Genomic DNA, 15,962 nt, shown 5'->3' with positions numbered 1-15,962 from the left:
CTGTGCTATCGATCGATCCTTTTTTTTTTTTCATCTTAACAATTGTCTTTTTTTAATATAAGCAACCACCATTTCTTTCCTAGGTAAGTCTAATGCCACATTCTCTCACATGATTGCTCTTTACTCTTCTTTTTCCTTTGCCCTTCAGTTTCTCAAAAGCCAGTTGCTGTCTCTTATTTGTGCATTTTGCATGTTATTCCCTCTGCCTGAAATGCCCTCTGCCAAACTCTTCCTTTGTTCTAGATTCTTTTCTACACTAAGTTTATGTTCAGTCATTACTTAACTCAGTTCTTATTTGGCTATGTAATTATCCCCTATTAAATGTTCTCAAAGTTCCATGAAGTTTTCAGTGGTAGCATGTATCATTATTGCAATTTTTGTGATTTTTTAAAAGTTATCATGTAAGAATGACTTTTAGCAAATAATTATTAGTGACAAAGAGTAGTAGTCGGTATAAGAGTAGGAACCCTGGGTTTCTTTCTAGTCATCATGTTTTCCCCTAGCACCTCATATTCCCTAGCATCCTATTGGCATTAGTATAAATATCTGTTGAATTCACTAATCAGTTGTCTCTCTGCTCATAGCTGAGGTGAAACGTGTTGGAGATACGCTCTTGGGAATGGCTACGCAGTGTGTACAAGTGAAGAACGTGGTCAAGACTTCACCTCAGACTCTTTCCAATCTCTGCCTCAAGATCAATGTCAAACTTGGTGGCATTAACAACATCCTAGTCCCACACCAGCGGTATGAGTTCTATTGCCTACTTATTATTTAAGGCAAGGTACAATAGTGGGGGCCAGAGAGATGGCTTAAAGTTGCTGAGCATATGCTTTGCAGGAAGAGACTAGGATTTGATCCCTGGCCCCTCATGGTGCCCTGAGCACTGCCCAGAGTGACCCTCAAGTCCAGAGCTGGAATTAATCCTTAAGCACTGCCAGGTATGGCTCAAAAACCAAAGAAAAGGGTATAATTTGGGGGATTGATTAAAAGATAGGACCATAGCCAGGCAAAGTGAACCAGACACTGGGGGAAGAGGCTCAGAGTGGGTCCTGAATGGTACTACAAAGACAAGATCTAACCCATCACCATTTATTTTCTCTTCCTTGCTCAGCTCTGCCGTTTTTCAACAGCCAGTGATATTCTTGGGAGCAGATGTTACACACCCGCCAGCAGGAGATGGGAAAAAACCTTCCATCACAGCAGTGAGTGATATTTCTGTCTTATTTTTTGCAGGATGTGGCAGAGGAGATTTGGGCCTCATCTACAGGCTGCTTAGTTGCCACTTCTAGAGGTGCTCAGGGAATCATGCCTTGCCAAGGGTTGAACCCAGGCTTTCAGCATGCAAAACATGTGCTCAGCCCTTTGAGTGATATGTCTTCATCCCAATACTTTGTCTTCTACGTGAGGTTCTTTTTTTTTGTTTGTTTTTTCAATCTCTGAACTCTTAAAACCACATGATTTCATTTCTTCACTCAGTTCTCTTAACTCTTCATAATAACTCCTTTCATTGATCTGTATCCACTAACTGTTCCCTTGTATCTTCATAAATCTCACTCTGTGGTGTCTTTCATTTTCCCCTTGGGGAGAAGAGTTTGGGTCACACCCAGCAGTTATCAGAACTTACTCCTGCCTCTGAGTTTAGGGATCACTCCTGGCAGGTACTACATATCCATATGTAGTACCGGGGATCCACCCTGGGTCCGCTGCATGCAAGAAAAATGCCCTACCCATGGTACTATGTCTCTAGCCCCTATGGTGTCATTTAAAATTTTTTTCCTGGAGGGATAAGAGTGTAGACTCTAAGGCCCGTGTAATAGTACAGTAGGTAGTGCATTTGCCTTGCATGCAGCAGCTCTGGGTTTGATCCCTGAGCACCACTAGGTGGGGCCCAAAAACAAAACAGAAAAAAAGAAAAAGAAAGAACTTGGCCAAGTCTCCATTTTTCTTGCTTATTTGAGTTTCTTTCTCTCCAACCTACTTTTAAGGTATGGGAGTGGCAGTATCGCTTCCTTAAAAAAGTTATTAATTTATTACTGGTACTACCCTTTTATCCTTCCCATCTCCACACCTTATCAACCTCTAGTATATTAGGTTTATCTCTAATCCCTTTCCTGACTTTTTTGCTTTCTTTCCCCAAGAGACTTCCTTCTCACTTCTCTTTCTACAACCTTTTTTTTTTCTTTTTGGGTCACACCCAGCAATGCACAGTGGTCACTCCTGGCTCATGCACTCAGGAATCACCCCTGGCGGTGCTCAGGGGATGCTGGGATTTGAACCCGGGTTGGCCTCGTGCAAGGCAAACGCCCTACCCGCTGTGCTATCACTCCAGCCCCTCTTTCTACAATCTTTACCTTTTTTTTTTTTTGCAAACTGGTTTTAGCTTGTAAATTTAGAGAAACCCAATATTATGTTTATCTCTTGTTTTCCTCATGGCCACCCATCTTGGGCATTGGTCACTATTTTCTTTGAAAATGTCTCATCATCCTTCACTACAATTGCTGGATAGATTAGCATTTGTATTGGGAAAAAGGCACAAACTTGTGAGTGCATGAGGTCACTCTGTATGATATAGTAGTTCTTTCACATAACCCTCTACAAAGAGTAGGGAAATCAAATTTCTCAAATACCTATGTCGTCTAGGCCTTATGCAAAATGCATTATATATATACCACAGCATTACAAGCACATGGTATTCTTTTTTTTAATTTTTTTTTTTTTTTTTTTTTTTTTTTTGCTTTATGGGTCACACCCGGCCATGCACAGGGTTTACTCCTGGCTCTGCACTCAGGAATTACTCCTGGCGGTGCTCAGGGGACCATATGGGATGCTGAGATTTGAACCCGGTTGGCCTTGTGCAAGGCAAACGCCCTATCCACTGTGCCATTGCTCCAGCCCCCACACATGGTATTCTTATCTTCATTTGAGTGGAGGGAGGTCAGGTGGATTAAGTAAGTTCAGCACATATGGTAGTACAATGGTTAAAATTAATATTCATGGAATTGAAAAGCCCTTCTCATTCGTTTGAAATTTTCCTGCTCTTTTGCCTTTCTCCAAATCCATACCCTGACAGTAAAAAAGTGGATATTCTGGGGACTGACTCTGACTCTTTGATTGTTAGGTGGTAGGCAGTATGGATGCTCACCCCAGCCGTTACTGTGCTACCGTGCGGGTTCAGCGACCACGGCAGGAGATCATTGAGGACTTATCTTACATGGTGCGTGAGTTGCTCATCCAGTTCTACAAGTCCACTCGCTTCAAGCCTACTCGCATCATCTTCTACCGAGATGGGGTTCCTGAAGGCCAGCTTCCCCAGGTAGGGCCCACAGAAGGTGGGAAATACCTTCATTTTGAGGACAGGGGTCTAATGACAGCAGAGAGTACTGCTATGTGCCTTACTTATGAGGTGCTATTTCAGTGAGCTTTGTTAAATGGAGTAGAATTGGGAATAGTATCACAACAGAGAGGCAGTCTTTTCAGGGCTTATTTACTAGTTGGTTCACACTGAAATCAGACATACTCTTCCTCCTAGCCCCTCCCCCTCGCCCCCACTTGACATTACCAGGGATAAAGCCACCCTGAACTTCGTGAAGGTGAGATAGGGGCTCTGCATTTGTGCCACATCCCCAAACCTGAAGATTTACTAGTGATTCTCAAACTCTTAGCACACCTATGATCACCTGAAGAGCTTAGTAAAACATTTCACAAGGCTGGGTGTATGGCTGAAATGGTAGAATACATACAAGCGGTCGAGTACATCCCAGTACTACATGGGCCCACCTGTCCCTGAGCCCCCAAACTGTAGAGATTCTACTCTTTTAAGTGTTTTTGCTTTGGGAGCCCGAGAGAGTACAATGGAGTACCAGGAGTGGGCCTTGAACACAGCCCCGCAGAGTCCATAAAAAGCTAAAACACAAATTTCTAAGTCTAGGATGAGATCTTGTAATTTGCATTTCTGACAAGTTCCTGGGTAATGCTGCTGTTCTGGAGACCCCAGTTTGAGAATGAGTACTCTTCACCTTTCTAAAGAATGCTCCTCCTAGTCTTTCTCCTTATCAAGTCTTTACATTCTGTTACTTAGATGAGTATAGTAAACTCATCTCCTGACTGTCATTTAATAGTAATATAACTATCATTAGATACCTCTTTTGTGCTACAAACTGTCCTAAAAGCTTTTTATATATTGTATTTAGTGCTTGCTCTAGCCTTATAAAGCAGTTGCTTGACAGATGAAGAAATTGAGGCTTGGAAAAATTATGTATTTTTTTTTCATTGTTAACCTTATAATGGGAAAAGGGGGTTTAGATAAATTGGTTTTGGGGTGGGGAGCATCAAAGAGCTCAGTGGGCTTGAGCACATGCTTTGCATGGAAGAGGCCCAGCACTCTATATGATCGTCTGAGCACAGCCTGGAGTAACCCCTAACTATGGAGTTTGGAATTGCTCCTGGACACCTGGATATGACCCCAAAGCAACAACAAGTCAGAAACAAAACAAAATAGATAAATTGGTCCGATTCCAAAGTCCACACTCTTAATCATTATGTTCAGTTTCCTCTAAGTCATCTGGTGTTTCCTCAAATACTGGATAAATTTATCTTGTCATTTCTCTGTTCAGAAATGTCTCGTAATTTCCTATAACCTTAAGTCAAAATCCAAATAGCTTAGTAAAGCAATCTGCAGTTACTAAGCCTCTACTAGGTTTTCTATGCTTCTACTTGTTTTAGTCTTCTCAACAGCTTTTTTGGTTATTTGGTCTTACTAGTAATGTTGGTAGATGTATATATCATTAAAAAGGGGATAAATAGGAGCTGGAAAGATAGTACAACAGGTAGGGCACGTGGCCTTACACATGGCTGACCTGGGTTCAATCCTTAGCACCATATATGATCCTCCAACTTCCACCAGGAGTGATCTCTGAGCACAGAGCCAAACTAAGCTCTTCTTAATCCCAATAACCAAAGAAAGAAAAAAGGGGTTAAGTACTTGCTCAATAAAACTAGATAATGATTGGGCTTAAATCTGATTTTAATTAATTCCAAATTTTATCCATTTCTACCATATAGTTAGGTTGCTGTATATCTGACATTCAAAACTACAAAGCAACTATTACCGAAGAATATTAACCTCTGCCTTCTTCTTTAGTCCATTTTCTTTGTGTGGGTTGGGTTTTTTTTTGTTTTTTCTTGTTTTGTTTTTTGAGCAAGGAGGGGTTTGGTTTGTTGTTTCAGGCCATACTTGGTGTTACCCAAGTATGGCCTGAAACACTGGCACTCCTGTCTGAGTGCTCAGTGGTTGCTGTTATCAGTGCTCTGGGGACGATGCAGAGCTGGCAGCTATACAAATCATGCACATTAGTCCATTGGTCTCTCTCTCCAGTTTAGTCCATTCTCTTATAATCCTGCCTCTCTGTTAGACTGAAGTTATCTACTTCCTGTACACTTACTCCTGAATTATGTGTGTTATTCCCCAGAGTTCCCAATTCTATCTGTTCTATAGGAGAACAACTATTATCTTCCTGATTCTAAAATCAACCTTTTGTTTGTTTTTGTGTTGGGGCCAATGTCTGGCAGTGTTCAGGGCTTACTTCTGACTCTTGTGTTCAGGAGTCATTCCTGGCAGTGCTCAGGGGACCCATATACAGTGCTAGAAATTAAACCGGGGTCAGCCACATGCATAGTGAGCACTTAATTTCTATACTAACTCTCCATACCAAGTAATTGATCTTATTTTGGATGTTGTGATTATAGTGACTTTTTTGGTAACCATTCTGTATGTTTGCTTGTATTTGGTTTTAGAACACTCAGTGGTTGTTGAGGGGCTACTCCCAGCCCTGTCCCCAGCCTCAATGCTGGGGATCAAACCTAGGCCTCATGTGCAAAGCATGTGCATAATCTTTTGAGCTGTTTCCCTGGTCTGTGGCATACCATGTCTTGATGTTAGATCATATTATGCATATAGAGAGCCAAAACTTTATAAGAAGTTCCATAAGGTTGATACTGACAGAAATAATTTATTCCTAATTGTTGGATATTAGCTAATGAAGGGAGATGAGAAAAAAATTTAAATGCCATATTATAAGTAACAACCCTATAGCTCAGAAAGATGTATGAATTCAAAAGAAGTTGTTTGTGTGTCTCTCTCTCTTCATCTTGCACCTAGATCCTCCACTATGAGCTGTTGGCCATTCGTGATGCCTGCATCAAACTGGAGAAGGACTACCAGCCTGGGATCACGTATATTGTAGTGCAGAAACGCCACCATACCCGTCTTTTTTGTGCTGACAAGAATGAGCGTGTAAGTGAGGAATTGAAGAGTCTACCTATATCCTCATCCTATCTCCCTTATCTTTTTGTAGAAGATACCCTTCTACAAACCCAGAGGTAAAATCTGTGGATTTAGTCCTTGGCCAATTCACCCTCCCTGGCCCCTTTCTTCCCCCAGCTCTTTGTGGTCCTTCCTCTGCCATCTCCTTTCCTTAGTTCTCCCCACCTTCCCTTTTAAATCCTCTCCCTCCTCCAGCTCCTTGGCTTATAGACCCCACAATATAGACCAGTTCTCAGAGAAAGGGAACTGCCATTTATTGAACTTCTCCTTTGTGCCAGACTTTTTACAAGGCATCTTCCTCACAGCAGCCCTGTGAGGTAGGTACTATTATTATCTTCAATTTAACCTAGAAAGGGTAAATGACTTGCTAAGATCACATGACTAATAAACAGTGAAACTGGCTGGCACTTAAACATGGGTTTGTGTGACTTTAGAAGTCTTTTATTTCAATACCAAGTATTGACGTTCTCAAGTACCCTCTGAGAACATTAACCTTTACTTTACTCATGATTCTGGTGGTTAGAGTAGAATTGAGTTGGGGCCCTAGTTTGGGATAAGGCAGGTCTTGGGATCGTGGTTGTCTTTGTCTCTATACAGATTGGGAAGAGTGGTAACATCCCCGCTGGGACCACTGTGGACACCAACATCACCCATCCTTTTGAGTTTGACTTCTATCTCTGCAGCCATGCAGGCATCCAGGTAGTTGGGCTATGTCCTAGGCCTTCCAGTGGGTCAAATCAATAATAGAATTGATTATTGCTACTGCCTTTAGAAAATACCAATTATCAGAGTAGCATATGAATCATGGTTCTCATTAAGTATATGGTATGCTTGAGCAGGAGTGTGCTTTGAATATCTTAGGTAGGTATCCTAAGAAACACCTAAGAAAGTTGTTTTTTGACATAGGTGATTTTATATCTGCCTCTTGGTGGCTAGGGCTTCCATGCTAGCAATGATTTTTCTGTTTTTATTTGTTTTGGGCAGCAGGGTGTAGGGGGGTGCCTACCCAGCATTGCTTTTGAGGATCACTTCTAGGGGTGCTCGGGGGAGCATGTACATGCAGTGCTGGGGATTGAATCTGGGGCTCCAATAAGCAAACCATGATTCCCAGCTGTTTGAGCTATCTCCCCAGCCTTTTTGTGTTTTGTATCATTATTGTTTTATGGTGCTCAGGATTGAACCCAGGGCCTTACACATATGAGGCTAATGCTTGATTGCTCAGCATTAGCAATATACTCAGCACCCCGAGCTATACTCTTAATAATGCTCCTGTTTCCTATTAATGGCCATCCCTACTGCCCAACCTGGGGCCCCTCACTTTCCTGTCTTCCCAGGGCACCAGCCGACCATCCCATTACTATGTTCTTTGGGATGACAACCGTTTCACAGCAGATGAGCTCCAAATCTTGACATACCAGTTGTGCCACACTTATGTACGATGCACACGCTCCGTTTCTATCCCAGCACCTGCCTACTATGCCCGTCTGGTGGCTTTCCGGGCACGCTACCACCTGGTGGACAAGGAGCATGACAGGTGAGTCCTGGGATAAGGCTGGTCCCCTTTTTGCTTCAGAGCCTTGGGTAGATAAAAATGGGTATTGTCTAATTAGGTCTTCGGGCTCTTCTGCCCAAATCTGGGCTGGGGTTTAAATTGGTTTGGGAATTCACACCCTAGGGTGTGCAAATCGGGGAAGGGTTTAGCTCAGTTCATCAGGAAGGACTTCTTTTTTCTTTTCAGTGGAGAGGGGAGCCACATATCGGGGCAGAGCAATGGGCGGGACCCCCAGGCCCTGGCCAAAGCCGTGCAGGTTCATCAGGATACTCTGCGCACCATGTACTTCGCTTGAAGGCAGAACGCTGTTACCTCACTGGATAGAAGAAAGCTTTCCAAGCCCCAAGAGCTGTGCCGCCCAAATCCAGAGAAAGCAGGGAGGAGGGAGGAGGTGGGGTTAAGGGGAGTGCAGAAGGCCTCGTTTCCTTCTCAGAGGGGACTAAAGGATGGGGAACAGGGCCTCTAAGCCAGACCACCAGCCAGAAATCTCTGTTATCCACCTCATGCCCCATGTCCCTCACCCCATCTTGTCACATCTGGCCCTGACCCCACTGGACCAAGAGGGGCAGCACTGGTGCCCACCACACACACAGGTGTCTCATGTGACTCACAGTGCTAAAGACTCATGCCTGACCGCTTGGACAGCTTGGTAAGGTTGACTCTGCAGCCCTGTGGACAAAAGCTGGTAGGTTTGAGTTCGATACTTTAGATGGGAAAGTGAGGGATCTGATGCAGTGGATGGGAGGAGGGAAGGATTTTTTTTAGGAGCCTTAATCAGAAAAGGTCTAGATTTGTTTTAGAAGAAAAACGAAACCGGACCCAGATCAATATTTTAGGATAATAGATGTTTTAATGGGTTGAGAATCCAGTTTATAGGAAGATTTTTAAAGATAATGGTTTTGGTTGCTCCTCCCCCAGCTGCCACATCCCCAGCCTTTAATTCCTTCTCTACCTTTTCTATCCTTCCTTCCACCTCCTCCCTGACAGACATCCAGCCCCTAGTAAGACTTAAGGCACTATGGCACTTAGCTCTGAAGTGACACGACCCTGTCTTCCTTCCGCCTGCTGGTGGGCAATCAGTGCCTTCCCTGTAATGGTAATGCTGCAGAACTGCAACCTTTTGTACCTTTCTTTTGTGGGGAGTGGGGTGGGGGGGCTGGGAGAGGAGTTAGATAGGGAATAAATACCCCTAACTGAGCAGGCCTCCAGCCAGAGTGCCAGTTATTTTACATTTGAAGGATTTGATTTTCACATTCACCAAGTTTTAAAAAGATCACAACCTCAAGATGGGTAAAATCTGTTGACATTTGCACTTTCAGACGTGTCCCGTCTCAGAGCTGCTGAGATGACTGGCCACCGGCCTTTCCATGTCCTTCCTTCTCCCCAGCCTCCCCAGTTCTGGAGTTCCTTTCCTAGCTTTCCTCACTCTTTATCTTTCCCCTGATGGTCAAGTCTCTTATGTTTCAATTTCTTAACTGGGATATCTTTTAACAAAACTCCTTAAGTCTAAAAGGAAAAGAGCAAAAACTAAATGTTATTTTTATACAATAGCTTGAGTCTATTGCCAAAATCTGGAAATCCCTCCTCTATGAGTTTACAACTGAGAAACATTGAGCCATCAGAAGGAATTATGTACTTGACTTGTTCTCTGGCCTGGATAAGTAGAGGGTGTTTATCTCCTCAAGGTGGGGCTCGGTCTCCATCCTTCTTCTGTGCAGATCATACCTTTTTCTTGCTGCGTATTCCCTCCTCTGCACTGCCCTGCACTCTTTTATACAAGTGCATCTTCCCTTCCTCTGGATTGTCCTGACACTTTGGCTCACCCCAAATTTTAGCATGTCCTGTGGACAGGCTGAGGGATTTTGCTGCTCCCTACTGCTTCTGTTTACACAAATGAATTTTTCATGGTTTCCCACTAGGGCATGTGAGTGGGTGGCATGGGCTTTCTGTATTTTATTTTTTTCCTTTTGGTTTCCCTCGATAGCAATGGGGCGTGGCTGTCTTGTGAAACTGGAAAAGCAGGGGGTTCAAGTGCGATGCCTGCTGGCTTTGAGGCAAGGCCCCCTCTTTCCTTAACTGTTCATTTTTACCTATCCCAGTGCTTGGGATAAGAAGTCGTAGCTTCACAGTAGAAATTCCTCTTTTTGAGGAGCCTGGGCTTTGGTTTACCTCAATCTGGTGATGAAGCCATGACACTTTAGACCCAGATGAGGCGTGGAGGCCAGCTGGAGGAAGACTCATTTGAATCTCGGCCTGTGCAGTTCAATCTACCATTTCCCCTCTCTAGCAACATTTGTATGACCCAGATTTGCTATGCAAAACAGTCTATCCCGGGTTTCTGTTCTGGTTAGCTACTTTTTTCAGAGATTTCACAAAACGTAGCACAAACATTGGTCATGGAGATGGCATCAGGACTGTTTAGTAACTAACTACTCCTTCTTTCCTGCTGGCTACAGCATAGGGTGCCCCATGGGCAGAGCCCAGCTGAAGAACAGAATGGAAGGTTCAGGGAGGAGGCGACTCACTGGAGAGCCTACATTTCTTACACAAGTGCCTAAAGAGAGTGATGCCAACACTCCATCTATCCTGTCCATCGCCTTCATATGTCTACTGCATGTTCAGTCACACTGTAGGGAGGGGAGCTCTCTTGGGACAATGAGCTCTATATGTTCTCTTGGGTGCATTTTGGGGCTGGGATCACGGCACTATTCCTGGAGGGTTCAGTCATTCACCAGCATTTGCAAATGTCCGTAGGGAGCTGGTGGTAGCCACTTCCTTTCAGCAACATGTTTGTGTTCTTTCCTTTTTTTTCTTTTCTTTGCCTCACTCTCTTCATTTGGGTTTTGAGCTGGAACTTGAAACGCATTTTTAAGCCCTTTGGCATTACACACGTGCCATTCAAGAAATAAAGCAAGAGAAGCAGCTTGGGCAAGGAAATGACTGCTCTGATACTTTCCATCTTTGAGACTTGAAAAAATATTCTTGAGCTTGAGGATTATTCTTATTTGAAAGTGTGTGTACAGATTAAGAAGTGGTATCGGCAAAAGTTTTGGTTTTCTCGGATTTGGTTTAAATGGTGTCTCTTATTTAACAATTAAGAAGTTCTGGAGGGGCCCAAGCTTATCCTCCTAGACAATTTTCTTGCTCCCTTCATTCCACTTTTTTTGCCTGCCTTTTTCTTTTCTCTCTTTTCCTGACTTTCTTTTTCATTTTTAAATTTACTCAGCTTGCTTGCTGGCCTGCAAGCCTATCTGTCTGCCTATGTGATAATGAATTCTCTGCATGGCTACAATGATCCCACTGTTAGCTTGTTAGCTGGTAAGGTTAGGCTTACCTCCTTGGCTGCCCGGAATAGGTTCTTCAAGAATCTATTCTCCAAGCCTACTGATGTCCTCTTTGGCCTGCCCTCAAGATAATGCAAGGGCAGAGCATCAGGTCTACCTAACTGGACACGGTATCAGGAGGGTTTCTGGCAGTTACCACACCTGTCCTCTCCTTCACATTGGGTTCTCGTTGCTTTTTCTAGATCTGGTTCTAGTTCTGTCAATGGGGCCTGCCTTTTATGAGGGTGTCAAAACTAATGGTTATCCAGGGTTATAGGGTTAGGGGATGGGAGAATAAAACAGTGGTGGGAAGAATTTGGATGAAAGATGAAAAAAGGAACACTGCTTATTGATCATATTTCAAGTCCAGCCCGAGTCATTGGAATTGAGGTGCACACTGCTGGCCTCTGGGTTTGGATAACTTGGGCTCTTGTTGGGAACTTAGGCTTTGAACAGTGCTGCAAAAGAAGGCACCTCAAAGTATGAGATCTCCCCAAAAGTTTCTGATTCCCACCTATTAAATAGATCCCCTGTGGTCTGCTCTTTGGCCAAACAACAATGTTCTTAGTTTTCTTTTTGTACAGAATTCTATAAATGAGGCTAGCACTCAAGATTGGCAGCCAAGGAGACACATTAGCTTCTTAGGTGGCCCATGAGCTATTACTAAGTCTAAGACAGTGTTTAAGACTTGTCATCATGTGTCACGAACAAGAATGGGAGCTTCTTCCTCTTCAGGGTGGAAAGTCATTTCAAACTAGCCAAAATATAACTGTGGAAAATATGTCGGGAAGCTCTTGTTATTTATATGTACAGCGCCTAGGTCAGCCCAGGGTAGTGACTGGGATGTCTTCCTTATAGTCTGATCATGGCAGGGATATGCAGGCACTCTTCCTACTTGTTCTTCTAAGCAGACTGGGGTGAAGGGATTCTCTGGTTTTCTCTTGCCCCCACTTACTGGGTCTTGCCTTCTCCCTGGGCAGGGAGAGAGGCCAGGTTGGTGCTCTCCTTTTATTCAATTCTTACGGACTTAAGACTCTGGCTGCTGTTTTTGGAGCCAAGAATATGAGGGAGGGAACAGGCTCAAAACAAAATAAAACCAGAATAAGGTAGGGAACACAGATTTTCTTCTTTAACAAAGAAAATAGGAAACCCTCCAAGAATTGTGCAACTAAAGACAATGTGTCAAATGCACTAAGTCCCCTGGTGTAGTAGCAATAAGGAAAATGAAATGACATTCCTGTGCACACAGTCCAACCTGATTGGTGTGTGATGTTGCACTTAGCAGCCATTTGGTGGGCATGTGTAACTACTCTGGGTTTCACTTTAGTTTCTGAACTTTTTTAATCCCTCCAGCATGGATGGGGACATGTCCCTGGAGTCCCACAGCTGTATACTTGTTTGCATTTGTTTCCCTTTGAGACTTGTGTTTGTGTCCTGCTTTGAGCTGTACCCTGTCCGGTCTATTGTAAAATTATTCCAGCAACAGTAATGTACAGTTCCTTCTGAAGCAAGCATCAGCAGCAGCACAATTCTGTGTTTTATAAAGACAACAGTGGCTTCTATTTCTAAAGTGCGGTCTCTTTCTCTTTTTTTTTTTCCTATTAGCAAAGCAGAACTTGGTGTTAATTACATTCTGATAGATTTTTAGAACCATAGGTTGTTAGAACCATTACATCCAAAGGAAGGGAGTAAATTATAGACTGTTGAAATTGCAGATATATGCAAACATACATCACGGTACTTCCACTTACTCTTAATTCAACAAACATGCAGAACACTGTGTCCAGCAGTATTTTCGGGGAGAAGGTAGCCACAATGCAAAAGTGAGGAAACCAGTGACACTCTCCTTAACGAGGTTAAATTTGTTAAGAGGTATGAGTAGCCAAGTATCTGCTAATACGGGAGAGAGATGATAGACTGGAACAGATGTAGTTAAGGAAGAGAGCAGATTTGAGAGACAGAGAAGAATTAATGGGATTTAGGGAAGACATAGAGATGAATGCCCAGGTTCTGTTTGAGCAAGTGAGTATGTAGGTGTGTTACTCTAGTCAAGATTGAGGAATAGAAGGGCTATTATAAAGGTGGTGGTGAGTTTTGTGAAGAAAGACAGGTTAGTCTTATGTAGACTGAGTACTGAAGTTCCCATAGGGCAACAAGGTTAAGGTTACCAATAAATATTTACTTTTTGGTGCTCAGGGAATATTGTAAAACAGCAATTACAGCTATGGATTTGTATTCATAGAGATGGTAGTTAGAGCCATAGGAATTTTAAAAATATGGCTTGGAAAAAGAGAGTAAGAGAAACATAGTTTATAGCTATAGGAATCAATTTAAGAAAAAGGAGAAGTAGAACATAAGATGACTGTCAGACCATTAGTAGACATCATAAATATTTTTGATTTAATGAGTTGGAACAGGAGTAGAATAGAGTCCAAGATGTAACATCATAAACTATAGAAAGGAGAGGATTTTTATTTTACTCAGGTTATCATATTATCCCATCTTCTCTGGATCTTAGAACTTTATCGTCATTCTCAAGTATTTCTTGAAAACGAGCCCTGAATCCCAGAAAAACCTAATTTAAATAAGACTAAGACTATGGCCTCCAAGTTATTCACACCACCACCACCACCACCTGCTTCTTCCTGTTTTCCAGAGATATTTGTAAGAGAACAAAATAAACAGACCTAATTTTGTTTCTAACCAATGTCATAGATGGTATTCCAGTGCACTCAGAATTTACAGTCTAATCTATTTTCATTACTTTTTCCTGTAAATGCCTAGGAGCAGAAACTACTTTCTATTCATTGTTATCTCAAAATAATCACATATATCAAGGGGTAAATATTTTGTGAATAGAATTGGAATGAATTAGGCATCTGTGATTCATGAACCCCAAGGGTGGGAGGGGAATGAAGAAGAGATATGGAGCACACAGAATGGACTCAGCATTCCTGAATCTTTAGGTAAGGAGAAACGTAATCAGATTACCATAATCTCACTCTAATTTGGAGATTATGTGGTTTTCTATCTTAAGCTGATGTATAACTGTCACACATGTGAGTTCTGCATTCATTCCTTCCTTATAATTTTCTTATTATTTTCTTCCTTGTTATTTATTTTTTGTGTAGGGGAAGATGGGCTCAATCATGACTAATAGGTCAGAAAGGCAGGGGTGGGGTTGGGGGTGGGGAGGAGCTAACAGCTCTTGCATACATACCTAGCAGTGTCTGCATTTTGTAGATATTCTGACTTTTCTAAATGAGGAATGTGAGACTCAGTGAGTGACTTACTTAGAATTAGAGATAATAGGAACAGATCTTCAACCCTAAAGACAATATTGTGTCCCACTGTGGTATAGTGTAGCTTTCTTTCTACTATGTAAAAACTGCTGATGTAGGACATTTGAACTCGACTCTCAAATTTACTAATTTCAGCCTTTGTAAGAGAAATAGGTTCTATCCATTTGCTTTCATCAATGATGGTGCTTATTGTAGTTCAGTTAACCTAAGACTATATGAAAGTGGAATGACTATAGGCATTAAGTCCTTGAATCTGATTTGCTAGACTTCAAGCTTTACCAGCAGAGAAGACAGATGGCCATCTTATCTTTACTGGGTACAGTGGGTATTTGATAGCTCATTTTGCTTTTCCTTAAGATCTATTGAACAATATTTTTTCAAGTATGCTTACAAATTCTCTAGGTATTTTGGGCTGAAAGGGCTCCTGGAGACAATCCCAGCAACAGATGTGTGGCTAGACAGTTTATAAAAGTTTGGATCTGGCTGGTGAGATGTACTCATGTCTACTGATACTGGGGCCACAAGGGACCACCTACCAGTGCTTGGAGAACCCTAAAGACCTTCAAACTGGGGTTCCACATGCCAGGCATGTATGTGCTTTAGCCCTTTAAATATTTCTTTGCCCCCTGTTCTCCAGGTATATTTGGGAAAATGTTCATAATTTTTATGCACTCTAAAATCGGGTTGCTTTTCTTATTACTGTTCATAAAAGTTCATCAAAGGCTGGACAGGTAGTATGGCAGATAGGGCGCTTGCCTTGCAGATCTAGGTTTAATCCCCTATACCTCATATCGTTCCTGAGTACCATCAGGGGTAATCCCTGAGCTCAGAGCCAGGAGTAAGCCCTGAGCACCACAGGATATGGCCCTAAAACTACAAAAAAGAGTTCTAGACAGTCTTTTCTTGGATATATATTTTTTCCCAAATATTTTTCTCAGTCTGTGGCTTATGTTTTCATCTTGAAAAGCAAAATTTTTGAAAGTTATGTAAATTGTTTTTGTTTTGGGGTCACACCTGGCAATGCTCAGGGGTTACTCCTGGCTCTGAACTCAGGAATTACTCCTAGCCGTGCTCCAGAATTACTCCTGATGGTGCTAGGGGAAAGTTATATAAATATTTTTGTAGAATTTATTTGAAGTTGATTTTTACTACCTTCTCTTCATTTTACTTTTTTTTTTTTTTTTTTTTTTTTGCTTTTTGGGTCACACCTGGCAATGCACAGGGGTTACTCCTGGCTCTGCACTCAGGAATCACCCCTGGCGGTGCTCAGAGGATCATATAGGATGCTGGGAATCGAATCCAGGTCGGCCGTGTGCAAGGCAAATGCCCTACCCGCTGTACTATTGCTCCAGCCCCTTAGTTTTACTTTTTTTAAACCTTTTTTTTCTCCTCATTTTCTTGTGTTGAGGATTAAACCCTGATCTCATGCTTGCAAGGCAGTTACTATCATTGAGTCACATCTC

The 15,962-nt window shown here is 42.5% G+C and overlaps 1 protein-coding gene across 2 annotated transcripts in view; it reads left to right on the top strand.

Moving 5' to 3' along the window:
• The window catches only part of AGO1 (argonaute RISC component 1), a 43,444-nt gene extending 30,677 nt beyond the window's left edge, over positions 1 to 12,767 (top strand). For both annotated transcript variants that reach the window (XM_004614252.2, XM_055137896.1), the window contains 7 exons: positions 585 to 744; positions 1,112 to 1,202; positions 3,119 to 3,313; positions 6,158 to 6,292; positions 6,920 to 7,021; positions 7,657 to 7,856; positions 8,061 to 12,767. In XM_004614252.2, the coding sequence (XP_004614309.1) occupies positions 585 to 744; positions 1,112 to 1,202; positions 3,119 to 3,313; positions 6,158 to 6,292; positions 6,920 to 7,021; positions 7,657 to 7,856; positions 8,061 to 8,169 (992 nt within the window). In that variant the 3' untranslated portion in view covers positions 8,170 to 12,767. The remainder of the gene's footprint in view (positions 1 to 584; positions 745 to 1,111; positions 1,203 to 3,118; positions 3,314 to 6,157; positions 6,293 to 6,919; positions 7,022 to 7,656; positions 7,857 to 8,060) is intronic.
• Positions 12,768 to 15,962: the final 3,195 nt, after the last annotated feature.

The sequence above is a fragment of the Sorex araneus genome, chromosome 5 (genome assembly GCF_027595985.1).
Source record: "Sorex araneus isolate mSorAra2 chromosome 5, mSorAra2.pri, whole genome shotgun sequence".
NCBI lineage: Eukaryota > Metazoa > Chordata > Mammalia > Eulipotyphla > Soricidae > Sorex > Sorex araneus.
Note: the sequence above shows the minus strand (reverse complement) of the source record. Positions and strands in the feature narration are given on the sequence as shown.